The sequence below is a fragment of the Rhinatrema bivittatum genome, chromosome 3, assembly GCF_901001135.1.
Source record: "Rhinatrema bivittatum chromosome 3, aRhiBiv1.1, whole genome shotgun sequence".
Lineage (NCBI taxonomy): Eukaryota > Metazoa > Chordata > Amphibia > Gymnophiona > Rhinatrematidae > Rhinatrema > Rhinatrema bivittatum.
Genome location: NC_042617.1, coordinates 486,061,111 through 486,074,640, shown reverse-complemented (window position 1 = coordinate 486,074,640; position 13,530 = coordinate 486,061,111). Strand labels below are relative to the sequence as shown.

The 13,530-nt window shown below is 42.4% G+C and overlaps 1 protein-coding gene across 1 annotated transcript in view; it reads right to left on the bottom strand.

Annotated features, from left to right (window-relative positions):
• LOC115088627 (adhesion G protein-coupled receptor F5-like) overlaps positions 1-13,530 on the bottom strand; it is a 192,747-nt gene that overhangs the window by 60,230 nt on the left and 118,987 nt on the right. The window contains exon 13 of the mRNA XM_029596887.1: positions 1,531-1,686. Within this exon, the coding sequence (XP_029452747.1) occupies positions 1,531-1,686 (156 nt within the window). The remainder of the gene's footprint in view (positions 1-1,530; positions 1,687-13,530) is intronic.

The following is a 13,530-nucleotide window of genomic DNA, read 5'->3' as shown; positions in this document are numbered from 1 at the left end:
CTCCTTCTCCCTTGAAACCCCTTTGTCTTTTTCTTCCCCTTTCCCCATCCCTCCTCTTCACCACTGTCCTTCTGCCCTCTGTCTCTCATGTCCCTCTGCCATTCTTGATTCCATCTTTCTATCTTCTCTTCCAAGCACCCCTGTCTTTTCTTCTACCACCTTTCTCCAGTGCCTTCTCCTTCTCCTTTCTTTCCCCCTACACTGTCTCTCCATCCTACTGCTTTCCTTCTTCAACCCACCCCAAACCTAAAAATATCCTATGATGACTGCCAGCAGCCTGTGTAGCCTCTCCTCCCTCAAATGTTGCCTGAGTGCCTCACAATGCAGAAGGAAGAAGAGAGAAGTCTCAATGCTGCAGTGCATATTATATGCAGGACAGAAACCACTCTCCCCGCAGCCTTTCTGAAGCGCTGTTGCACTGCCACAACTTTTTTTTCTAGGATTCCTCTCCCAAGGGTGTAGCCAGGCACCAGAGATGCTAAGAACTCTCTCAGAGCATGGGTTCATAGCTTGGAGAGTTTGCAGCTTGGAGCTTATCCGAATTCCTCCCAAGTTGCATCAGGGTACCAAAGACAGGCTGCAGGAGCCTTCCCGGATTAGCCCACATGCAAATGCTACTTTGAATCACAGCACTACAAGGGGATTTATTTTGCTGAGGGAACTCCAGAACAGGCTGATCCAGTCCTGGTTTTGCCCCGATGCACACATGGAAATGTAGTACGACTGTTCTTAGGAACATCAGACCCTACAACTCCATGCATGCAATAGGGTAAAACCAGGAATGGGTCAGCATGTTTCGTTTGATCTGGGTGAGGTGACAAACTCTAAAATCCCTGCTGGTGTCACCATGAAAAGGAAAGGAAATGAAAGACAAATCCAACATGCCACTCAAAGGTCAGCCAATTAGATTGTGCCAACTATCACTCTCATTTGTGTAGAAATCAGAGACACAGTGTTACATGATTGACAGGATTTTGGATCAGTCCCTCACCACTTCATGAATCTGCACTTGTGAGGAAAGACCATTCCTGGGGCAGATCAGAAAGAGACAAGACTATGAGTGAAACACATTGCTGCCCAACCAAGACCTATTGGGTGGCCCTCCTATAGAGATTTAAATACTTAACTACTATGAGGGCCTTGGAGATAGTCTCTCTCTCTCTCTCTCTCTCTCAGTCTCTCTCTCTCTTTCCCTAGTGCAGGATGTGAAAAGTAGGGTTTATCACACTGTGTAGTAATACCAATGCAAAGCAGTAAATTACTGTGTTGTGGAGTAACTCCAAAACTTCCCTAAACATGCCCCTTTTTGTTATTAAAACTTTTTGATGAATCTAGGGGTTAGCTATTTACTATCTACTTAAGCTATTGAAATCTACTTTTTAAAAAAATAGTGGCACTCCAGATTAACTTGTCTTGGATACAGTGCAAGTCCATTTTACACAGTAAATACTGTTTTAATACAAATGGGGTGATCTCTGGATGATGAAATTGAGAGTTCAAACAGGTGAGACCTAATCCAAGCATTCTTACCAGGAATTTTTGTCAGCATTATGTTGGAACTTCGAACTTCATATTTAACTTCTTTTATATTACTGTTCGTAACAAGACAGTAGGCAGTGATATTATCTGACTTGCAAGGATTGAAATTGTTTGTGTAACACAGTTGGTTTCCATTTGGCTTACTGACTACAAAGAAACAGTGCAACAAAATGTTACTTTATATAAGATTGCAGTTCTATTAATTATAGCTCTAAATATTTGTAAACACATGCACATCAGTAAATCAGCCTTGAAAATAAAGATCTTCTCCTTCCGATTAGCATCACCATATATATATTCTTTTCTCCCAGTAGTTTAATTCATAAAGCAAATACTGGCTTTATGTCTGAAAAAACTAGATTTTTTACTACATTATTTTTCTAAAGCTATGTTTTTCTGCAGGTGTCATCGCTCAGTTCTTCATTTGTCCTTTCCCAGTATATCTACAAATTAACTATGGTAATTCCCTATTTCCTTTGCTAGTACAGTAAAGAGCAAGAAAAAGCATTCCTCTGAATGTTCACTTCCAGTTTTCAGTCAATAGCATACGGTATATAACGCAGCTGAAGCAGAGCTTCCAATTATTTTCCCCTGATAATTGTAAATTAGTGTTATATTACATGCAAATCCCAGGACATAAACCAGTATATGGAAGCTTTGACATGCATAGAAATACAAGGTTAACAAAGCAAAGGTAACAATCCCAGGGGCTTATAGAACAAGACGCACGTTAGAACAGGCACTCGCATTGAGCCCCCTTTTTCCTAACACGCGCATTGCCACATCCCCTGGGCACCTGATGAAGTATTTAAATGAGGGGCTGCGTTAAAAAGGGCGCACTAGGGAAAAATTGTGCATCCCTAGCACTCAAATGCATTGGGCACCCTGAATTACTGCAGGCACGCGTCCTTTTCATCCTGCTTCAGGCAGATTTCATCCCTTGCTATTGTGTGTGCATATTGTACGTGTGAAATACATTGTGTGTCCGGAATTTTTCAATCACATCAATCTATTACATTATACCTTTATTTTTAAACACCGCAAGCAGAAGATTTAAGTGTTGCAACGATACTAAGTAGGAAGAAGCATAGAGGTCAGTATTTTTAAATTTCTCATGAGTCCTTGACTTGTGGATTGGCGATGTCACCTCTGGGGCTGGAGTTAAATTTTCTGCATTAAAAAGTGTGCATTGGGTGCTCAGTGATTTTCTACATTGGGAGGGGGGGGGGGTAATAGCTAATAGCCTCATCTACATTGAATTTACATCTGATGACCGCTATCAGCTACGCATTTGTTTGGGCATGCATTTTGGATGGGCTAATCTCCTTATTGCATAGTTGCATAGGGTTCTAGTCTAGCGCATCCAAAACACACATCCAACCATGCATAAACCTGAGCTCTAGGCTGGGTGCGTTTTATTGCATCGGCCCCTAAGAATATTTGAAGTTAAGAGCAAAAGCTTGGCTGTTCAGTTAGACCTTTCGCTAGATTCTTCATTAGTAAGAGCCACCTTGAAATGGGCACCAGACTGTAGTGACGATACATGAATCTCCATCCAATTTTTATCATCCTGTACACAGTAACATAGTAATGACGGCAGAAAAAGACCAAAATGGTCCATCTAGTCTGCCCAGCAAGCTTCCCAAGGAGTTACTGCCGCTCCATGCAGGTTACCCCCCATGTTTCTCTTAAGGACCCCCATGTTTCTCTTAAGAAACATGGTAGCTTAACTAACTTGATTGTAATCTGCTTTGAGGCCATCTTTGGTAAAAGGCAGAATATCAAATGTGTTGGAAATAAATACATACAAATAAATGATTAGACACTTTCTAATTGACAAAAAAAGGACTTAACTGAGGCCTAGGTTATTCGCTGCCAGCAATAAAGTTCCATTTCTGATCACTAGCATCAACCCCTCCCAGTTCCTCTCCCTCCCTGAGAGGAGAGGATCACCTTGCTGGTGGCTGAAAGGAATCAGTAAGTTTTTGCTTGGGGCATTGTCTTTTCAAACGTATTGGGGCAAAGTTAACTATTCGGGAATATTATTTAGTGTGTTTGTGCTTTTAATAGTCAGTAAGGCAATGAATAAACAAGTTAGACTGTTTGTATTTTTAAATGGTCAGTCATAAATGCAGCTAGTAAGCAGTAGTTAGTGTGTTTATTTTTAAAAGTCTGTAAGGCAACTAGTAAACAGAACTTACTAGTTGCCTTACAAATAAAAAAAAAATTAGCCAGAAGCTAGAAATAATCTAGGAGCAGTGTATATCTAAGTAAAATGGTTGAAAAGTTCAGTTCAGTTACTCACCTTGGAAAGGTGTTGAGGTAGTGTGATTTGATTTGATTAGGTACCAACATTTGACAATCAAGAGAGCAGTGAGTCACTCTGGCTGATGAACTGAAGTTAGACTGTTTGGATTTCCCAACCCTCCCACCCCTTGCCCACCTACCCTAGCTCATCCTTTAATTTGTAGGCAGGTGCCACTTTCACAAAAAAAACCCAAAAAACAAAAAAACAACAAAAACTTTATTGAGAGTATGATTAGTCCCTTGTAGGCCACTACCAGACATATAGTGAAGTCACTAATACATTTAAAGGACGTTAATTAGATGCAGTCCTACTCCCATAGCAACCTAAAACTTAACTAAGAACTGAACAAAATTGAGATGAAGGCAGCAGTCCAGCAGCAAGTGGGGGGCTTCCCAGTCTTTTGCATCAAGTGTCACATGTATGATTTTTTACCCGCTGGTGAGAAGTTGTACATATGCATGCGATGCAAAGAGCTCCTGACTCTCAGAGAACGAGTCTGATTTCTGGAGGCTAGAGTGGCAGACCTGGAGTAGCTGAGGCAGACAGAGAGGTATATAGATGAGACCTTCAGGGACACAGTAGTCAAGTCCCAACTTCAGACTGGAAGCCATGGCGCTGCCTTGGAGGAAGAAGGTCTAATGACTGGAGAGCATCAACCGGGTGCAGCAGGAAAGGATCCTGTAGCAAGGACCTGCTCTCCAGGTGATGCATTGTCCTTTTGCACCGAGGATATCTCAAGGCCTACTGCCCAGGAGGGAAGGGTTAGGTCGGCCGTCATAGTTGGTGATTCGATTATTAGGAATGTAGATAGCTGGGTGGCTGGTGGGCGTGAGGATCGCCTGGTAACATGCCTACCTGGTGCAAAGGTAGCGGACCTCACGCGTCATCTAGATAGGATTTTAGACAGTGCTGGGGAGGAGCCGGCTGTCGTGGTACATGTGGGCACCAACGACATAGGAAAATGTGGGAGGGAGGTTCTAGAAGCCAAATTTAGGATCTTAGGTAGAAAGCTTAAATCCAGAACCTCCAGGGTAGCATACTCTGAAATGCTCCCTGTTCCACGCACAGGTCACCAGAGGCAGGCAGAGCTCCGGAGTCTCAATGCGTGGATGAAACGATGGTGCAAGGAAGAGGGATTCAGTTTTGTTAGGAACTGGGGAACCTTTTGGGGAAGGGGAAGTGTCTTCCGAAGGGATGGGCTCCATCTTAATCAGGGTGGAACCAAACTGCTGGTGCTAACCTTTAAAAAGGAGATAGAGCAGCTTTTAAACTAGAACAAAGAGGAAAGCCGACAGTCGCTCAGCAGCGCATGGTTCGGAGAGAGGTATCTTCAAAGGATACTAATGATGCATTAGAATTAGGGCATCCTGACAGTGAGGTTCCAATAATAAGAAAAGTAGGTCCAAGTGCCTGTAACTAAAAACTCACCTGAGCTAAAAAAATTCTAACTTATCCCTATCAATTAAAAAGCAGAATGAAAATGCAAACAAAAAACAAACTTTGAAATGTTTGTATGCTAATGCTAGAAGTCTAAGAAGTAAGATGGGAGAATTAGAATGTATAGCAGTGAATGATGACATAGACTTAATTGGCATCTCAGAGACATGGTGGAAGGAGGACAACCATTGGGACAGTGCTATACCGGGGTACAAATTATATCGCAATGACGGAGAGGAGCACCCTGGAGGCAGTGTGGCGTTTTATGTCCGGGATGGCATAGAGTCCAACAGGATAAACATTCTGCATGAGACTAAATGCAAAATTGAATCTTTATGGGTAGAAATCCCTTGTGTGTCGGGGAAGACTATAGTGATAGGAGTATACTACCGTCCACCTGGTCAAGATGGTGAGATGGACAGTGAAATGTTAAGAGAAATTAGGGAAGCTAACCAAATTGGTATTGTGGTAATAATGGGAGACTTCAATTACCCCAAAATTGACTGGGTAAATGTATCATTGGGACACGCTAGAGAGATAACGTTACTGGATGGAATAAATGATAGCTTTATGGAGCAATTGGTTCAGGAACTGAGGAGAGAGGGAGCAATTTTAGATCTAATTCTCAGTGGAGCACAGGATTTGGTGAGAGAGATAACGGTGGTGGGGCCACTTGGCAATATTGATCATAATATGATCAAATTTGAATTAATGACTGTAAGAGGAACAGTATGCTATTCCACGGCTCTCGTGCTAAACATTCAATAAGGAAACTTTGATAAAATGAGAAAAATTGTTAGAAAAAAACTGAAAGGAGCAGCTACAAAAGTAAAACGTGTGCAAGAGGCATGGTCATTGTTAAAAAATACCATTCTAGAAGCACAGTCCAGATGTATTCCACACATTAAGAAAGGTGGAAGAAGGCAAAACGATTACCGGCATGGTTAAAAGGGGAGGTGAAAGAAGCTATTTTAGCCAAAAGATCTTCATTCAAAAATTGGAAGAAGGCTCCAACAGAAGAAAATAGGACATTGATAAGACAGGCTAAGAGAGGATTTGGAAAGAAGTTGGCCGTAGAGGCAAAAACTCACAATAAAAATCTTTTAAAAATATATTTGAAGCAGAAAGCTTATGAGGGAGTCGGTTGGACAGTTAGATGATCGAGGGGTTAAAGGGGCACTTAGAGAAGATAAAGCCATCGCGGAAAGATTAAATGATTTCTTTGCTTTGGTGTTTACTGAAAAGGATGTTGGGGAGGTACCCATAATGGAGAAGGTTTTCATGGGTAATGATTCAGATGGACTGAATCAAATCACTGTGAACCTAGATGATGTGGTAGACCTGATTGACAAACTGAAGAGTAGTAAATCACCTGGACCGGATGGTATACACCCCAGAGTTCTGAAGGAACTAAAAAAAAATGAAATTTCAGACCTATTAGTAAAAATTTGTAACCTATCATTAAAATCATCCATTGTACCTGAAGACTGGAGGATAGCAAATGTAATCTCAATATTTAAAAAGGGCTCCAGGGGTGATCTGGGAAACTACAGACCGGTTAGCCTGACTTCAGTGCCAGGAAAAATAGTGGAAAGTGTTCTAAACATCAAAATCACAGAACACATAGAAAGACATGGTTTAATGCAGTGGTTCTCAACCCTGTCCTGGGGACCCCCCAGCCAGTCGGGTTTTCATGATATCCACAATGAATATGCATGAGAGAAAATTTGCATACACTGCCTCCATAACATGCAAATTTTCTCTCATGCATATTCATTGTGGATATCATGAAAACTCGACTGGCTGGGGGGTCCCCAGGACAGGGTTGAGAACCACTGGTTTAATGGAACAAAGTCAGCATGGCTTTACCCAAGGCAAGTCTTGCCTCACAAATCTGCTTCACCTTTTTGAAGGAGATAATAAACATGTGGATAAAGGTGAACCGGCAGATGTAGTATACTTGGATTTTCAGAAGGCATTTGAAAAAGATCCTCATGAGAGGCTTCTAGGAAAAGGAAAAGTCAAGGATAGGTGGCAATGTCCTTTCGTGGATTGCAAACTGGCTAAAAGACAGGAAACAGAAAGTAGGATTAAATGGACAATTTTCTCAGTGGAATGGAGTGGGCAGTGGAGCGCCTCAGGGATCTGTTTTGGGACCCTTACTTTTCAATATATTTATAAATGATCTGGAAAGAAATACGAGTGAGATAATCAAATTTGCAGATAATACAAAATTGTTCAGAGTAGTTAAATCACAAGTAGATTGTGATAAATTGCAGGAAGACCTTGTGAGACTGGAAAATTGGGCATCAAAATGGCAGATGAAATTTAATGTGGATAAGTGCAAGTTGATGCATATAGGAAATATAACCCATGCTATAGTTACACAATGTTAGGTTCCATATTAGGTGCTACAACCCAAGAAAGAGATCTAGGCGTCATAGTGGATAAAGCATTGAAATAATCGATTCAGTGTGCTGCGGCAGTCAAAAAAGCAAACAGAATGTTGGGAATTATTAGAAAAGGAATGGTGAAGAAAACGGAAAATGTCATAATGCCTCTGTATCGTTCCATGGTTAGACCGCACCTTGAATACTGTGTACAATTCTGGTCGCCGCATCTCAAAAAAGATATAATTGCGATGGAGAAGGTACAGAGAAGGGCTACCAAAATGATAAGGGGAATGGAACAGCTCCCCTATGAGGAAAGACTAAAACGGTTAGGACTTTTCAGCTTGGAGAAGAGACGGCTGAGGGGGGATATGACAGAGGTGTTTAAAATTATGAGAGGTGTAGAGCGGGTAGATGTGAATCGGTTATTTACTCTTTCAGATAATAGAAAGACTAGGGGGCACTCCATGAAGTTAGCATGTGGCACATTTAAAACTAATCGGAGAAATTTCTTTTTTACTCAACGCACAATTAAACTCTGGAATTTGTTGCCAGAGGATGTAGTTAGTGCAGTTAGTATAGCTGTGTTTAAAAAAGGATTGAATAAGTTCTTGGAGGAAAAGTCTATTACCTGCTATTAAATCCAAACAGTCTAACTTCAGTTAGTCAGCCAGAGTGACTCACTGCTCTCTTGATTAACAAATGTTGGTACCTATTCAAACCCAATCACACTATCTCAACACCTTTCCAAGGTGAGTAACTGAGCTGAACTTTTCAACCTTTTTACTTAGGTATACACTGCTCCTAGCTGATTTCTAGCTTCTGGCTACTTTTTTTTGGGGGGGGTTGTGTTGGGGTTTTTTTTTTTAATACAAACACTCAGTTTGTATTAAATACAGACACTCAGTTCTTTAAAAGTCTGCAGAACACTCAGTTCTGCAGACTTTTAAAAATAAACACACTACCTACTGCTTACTAGCTACCTTATTGACTATCTATTTAAAAATACAAACAGTCTAACTTGTTTATTCACTGCCTTTCTGACTATTAAAAGCACAAACACACTAAATAATATTCCCAAATAGTTAACTTTGCCCCAATACTTTTAAAAAAGACAATGTCCCAAGTAAAAACGTACTGATTCCTTTCAGCCACCAGCAAGGTGATCCTCTCCTCTCAGTGTTCCCACTGGACGCACTGAGTACCCACTCCTTGGGGGCTCTTCCTGTGTGCCTGGCTATCCACTTCTTGGAGGGCCTTCCTGCCTTGCCAATACTGGACTTATCTCTCTTGTGTCTACTTGCTCCAGGAATCAATGACTGCATTAAGGATTCTCACGGCGTACACCAATCCTCGGGCCTCTACCGCCTTCCTCCAGCACAAGTCATTTTCCTTCCTTCTGTATGGATTACATCTACACCTATTGCAGGAGCCACTTCCGGGTTTCGGCATTGCTTCAAGTACTTCAACATCCAGTGTGCAGACTCCTCAGCATACCCCGCTCTGTGGGCCACTACCGGATCTGTACACCTGAAGCTGCCTACGCTTTCCTGAGGGGATCCTCGACATACCCCACTCCAAGGGCCACTACCGGATCTTCTCAGCTGTGTCTCACTCTGGGTAACTCCTTGTATCCATGACTGTATGAACTGAGTGTTATACTTGTGGAGACTAACCCTTCCTTCCTATTGAATAAAGTTCTCATCTTTAGCTGTGTCATTCGCCACCGAGACTGAGCCTGCTGATGGTGAGGCTCACAGGGCTCCTCCCTGTGGGAGGAGACATCGCTCATCTCAGACCAGGGCTTCACTTCTACCCTCAAACATAACATAGATGCTGTCCCTCATTTTCATATTTTAATTTTAGCTATGCCTTTTTGGGGTGGTTATCTTGATTATAGTCTCCTTGATTTTTTAAATCATTTTCTCAGTATTTTAATGGATGTTTTATTGGCTGTTAAGGCAGAATGTAAGAATTTTATAGTGCTAGGTGATTTTAATTTACATATGGACATCCTTCCTTTGTCTGAGCCTTGAAATGTTGTTTTGAATATTATATTTGCATTAGTTAGCTGGGCAGCCAGATCACACGTAATAGTTCAATATCAATCTTATTCTGACTAACATACTGCCTATGATGTACATTAGGATGGATGACTTAACACAAGGACATTGACCTTAAAATATATTAAGAAGTGGTCAGACCATGGGATCCTATCACTGGTATAAGTCAGCTTATTAACCAACCACACGTTCTTCAAAACAAACTAAATGTAATGTATGGCCCAACTTATAGGTTGGATGGTTAATTATTTGTTTCCAACCTAAAGAGGACTTTTCTGATTCTGAGACTGCTGTCTCTTTTAACAGAAGTCCTTGAGCTTGGCCTTGGAGTCAATTGCCTCTCTAAAAAAATAGGGTGATTAAAAGAAGCCAATGTGCCCCTAGGTTCATAAATATCTATTCTTATTAAAATAACTGAGGAAACATGAGCGCATTTGGAGCAAAGTGAAATCATCTTAGAATCCACAATTATACTTAGATGCCCTAAATAAATCAAATATAGAGGTACTACGGATAGATATAAAAAATACCACATTTCTCATTGTATTAATTCTCATCCCCGTGAACCTTTTTACTTTGTTAAATCTTTAACTACCCCTTCTCTTAGGAATGATGTTAACCCATTAGCAGATAAAAGAGGATGTTTTGCTTCCTTTATTCATGACAAAATTGAAAATCTTACCAAGCAGTTTGCCTTATCTCCTCAGGGTTTCCAGTTACCCAATATGCCTATCATATAGTGAAATGGGAACAGTTTGATGAGGAATCAAGAGAGAAGGTTTCTCAGATTATGGCTAATATGAAAGATATCTTTTGTCCTTTAATTTCATATTCTGTTTATTTTAAATTGATGAGGTGGGGAGTGGAATTAGGTGAATATTTTATTTCTTTTGTTAATATGTCATTATTTGAAGGCCATGTACCTCAACTGTTAAAGAAGGCTTCCATGGGCCCTATTCTAAAGAAACCTGAATTAGACTGCTGATACATATCGACCTTTCTCTACACTACAATTTTTGCTAAAGTACTAGAGAATGTTGTTTTGAAGCAACTAAAAGTTTACATTGATGAACATTGTCTGTTAGATAATTATCAATATGGTTTCTGCACTAGGGATGTGAATCGTTTTTGAACGATTAAAATTATCGTCAGATAATTTTAAAATCGTCCAAAATCGTTAGAGTGCACGATACAATACAAATGCCCCCGATTTATCGTCAGGGGCATTTGTATTGTATCGTTAAATAGGGCGCGGGAAAACCAGCACACCAAAAACACCCTAAAACCCACCCCGAACCTTTAGAACAAATCCCCCACCCTCCCGAACCCCCCCAAAATGTTTTAAATTACCTGGGGTCCAGTGGGGGGGGGGGGGGGTTCCCGACGCGATCTCCCTCTCTCTGGCCACAACTGCATTGAGAGAAATTGCGCCGGTGGCCCTTTGCCCTTATCATGTGACAGGGCATAGGTAGCGCCGGCGCCATTTTGGTTCCTGGGTCCCGACGTCACGCGTGCAGGAGATCGCCCCCGGACCCCCGCTGGACCCCCAGGGACTTTTGGCCAGCTTGGGGGGTCTCCTTACCCCCACAAGACTTGCCAAAAGTCCAGCGGGGATCCGGGAGCGACCTCCTGCACGCGGGCCGTATTGCCAATCTTCAAAATGGCGCCGGCGCTACCTTTGCCCTCACTATGTCATACGGGCGACGGTCGCCTGTATGACATAGTGAGGGCAAAGGTAGCAAAGGCCCCCCCAAGCTGGCCAAAAGTCCCTGGGGGTCCAGCGGGGGTCCGGGGGCGATCTCCTGCACGCGTGATGTCGGGACCCAGGAACCAAAATGGCGCCGGCGCTACTTTTGCCCTGTCACATGATAAGGGCAAAGGGCCACCGGCGCCATTTCTCTCAATGCAGTCATGGCCAGAGAGAGGGAGATCGCGTCGGGACCCCCCCACTGGACCCCAGGTAATTTAAAACATTTTGGGGGGGTTCAGGAGGGTAGGGGATTTGTTCTAAAGTTTCGGGGTGGGTTTTAGGGTTTTTTTGGTGTGCCAGTTTTCCCACTCTCCCCCGATTTACGATTTTTAACGATTTAAAAAAAAACAAAAAAACCCACGATAAGATTTCCCTACCCCCTCAGCCAAAATCGATCGTTAAGACGATCGATCACACGATTCACACCCCTATTCTGCACTGTACATGGTATTGAAACATTGTTATTGTCAGTTTGTGATGTTTTTCACCATAGATTCAATAACCAACACTTTTTAAAATTAGATATTTCCATGGCATTTGATACCCGAGATCACTCAGTACATCTGTGCCATTTTTGACAAATTGGGTTCTCTTCTATAGTATACTCATGGTTTCAGTCATTTTTGACAAACTGTTTTAAACAAGTTGTTGTTTTGGGATTCTAAATTAAGGTTTTTAAGCTTGACACAGGAATATCACAGGGCTCTGTCCTTTCAGCTATTTTGTTTAATCTTTATATGTTCTATTTGAGTCAACTCCTAGCTAATTTAAATATAGGCTTTCAGCTTTACGCCAATGATAAATTGTTCTTCGGCCCTACTTCTATAATGTCCAAGGCACTAATGAAAGTTTCCTTATGTCTATTGGCTATGAGAAAGTGGTTGTTTATAACAATAAGTTACTGTTAAAACTTAATTAAGACAAATAATTTTATCAATATCTTCTTCAATTGAGCTCCTCCCTCCTCATTTACAACTGAATTTTAAAAGCGCGTGTGCCAAAAGTGGAAGATATGCATACAGTCAGGCCGGCGCGTGCCAAGTGGATTTTATAAGGCGCCCGGGTTCGCGCATATCTCCTAGTAAGCGCACAAATGAAAAATTCAGAAAAAAGGGGTAGAGAGTGGGCATGGTCTGGGCAGGGTGTAGGCATGTTGGGGAAGGCCAAAGATGTGTGCGTAAATGCTTATGTGCACAGGCGCGCACTGGGGTCACCTGCCACGTAACTTTACTAGCTATGGATGGTGTATAAGTACTAAAACAAAAAAAAAGTACAAAGATCAGCGGGGTTTTAAGGCTCAGGGCTAAAGGGGAGAAGGGAGGCTATTTAACTAATGTGGTTAGAAAGTCCTATCTCTTACCTGGGCATACTGGGATTGAACTGGGAAAATAACCTATGGTGTCAGCGCGCATCCCTTGGAAAACTCCCCCACTTATGTGCTAGATGCAGAATTTGCATGCACATATGCGCATCCATTTAAAATTGTGCGCACGTGTACGTGCATCCAGCCTATTTTATAACCTGTGTGCATATACGTGTATATGTTATAAAAAGGACGTATCTCTGGATGTGAGCCGGAAAACGCATGAACATGTGCGCATGCACGCCTGTTTAAAAGTTACTGACAGGAGGGTGCAGAGAGAAAGAGCTGGTAACATTCTCCTGATCAGCTGTAGAGTACGGGGCAGAGGACAGCGTTTTCACCCGTAAGTGAGCTCCAGCTGAATCGCCGATGCCGAGACGTGGAGGGGCGGACCCGAGAGGCGGAGTCTGGAAGTTCCCTTCTTAAGCGGAGCGAACGGGTTTCCCAATCGAGGGTGCAGAGAGAAAGAGCTGGTAACATTCTCCTGATCAGCTGTAGAGTACGGGGCAGAGGACAGCGTTTTCACCCGTAAGTGAGCTCCAGCTGAATCGCCGACGCCGAGACGTGGAGGGGCGGACCCGAGAGGCGGAGTCTCGAAGTTCCCTTCTTAAGTGAGGTACTTAGCAGCGCGCAGCAGAGCCGGCGTGCTGCTAAAGCCGCGCGCGCTTAAGGGGCGCGCG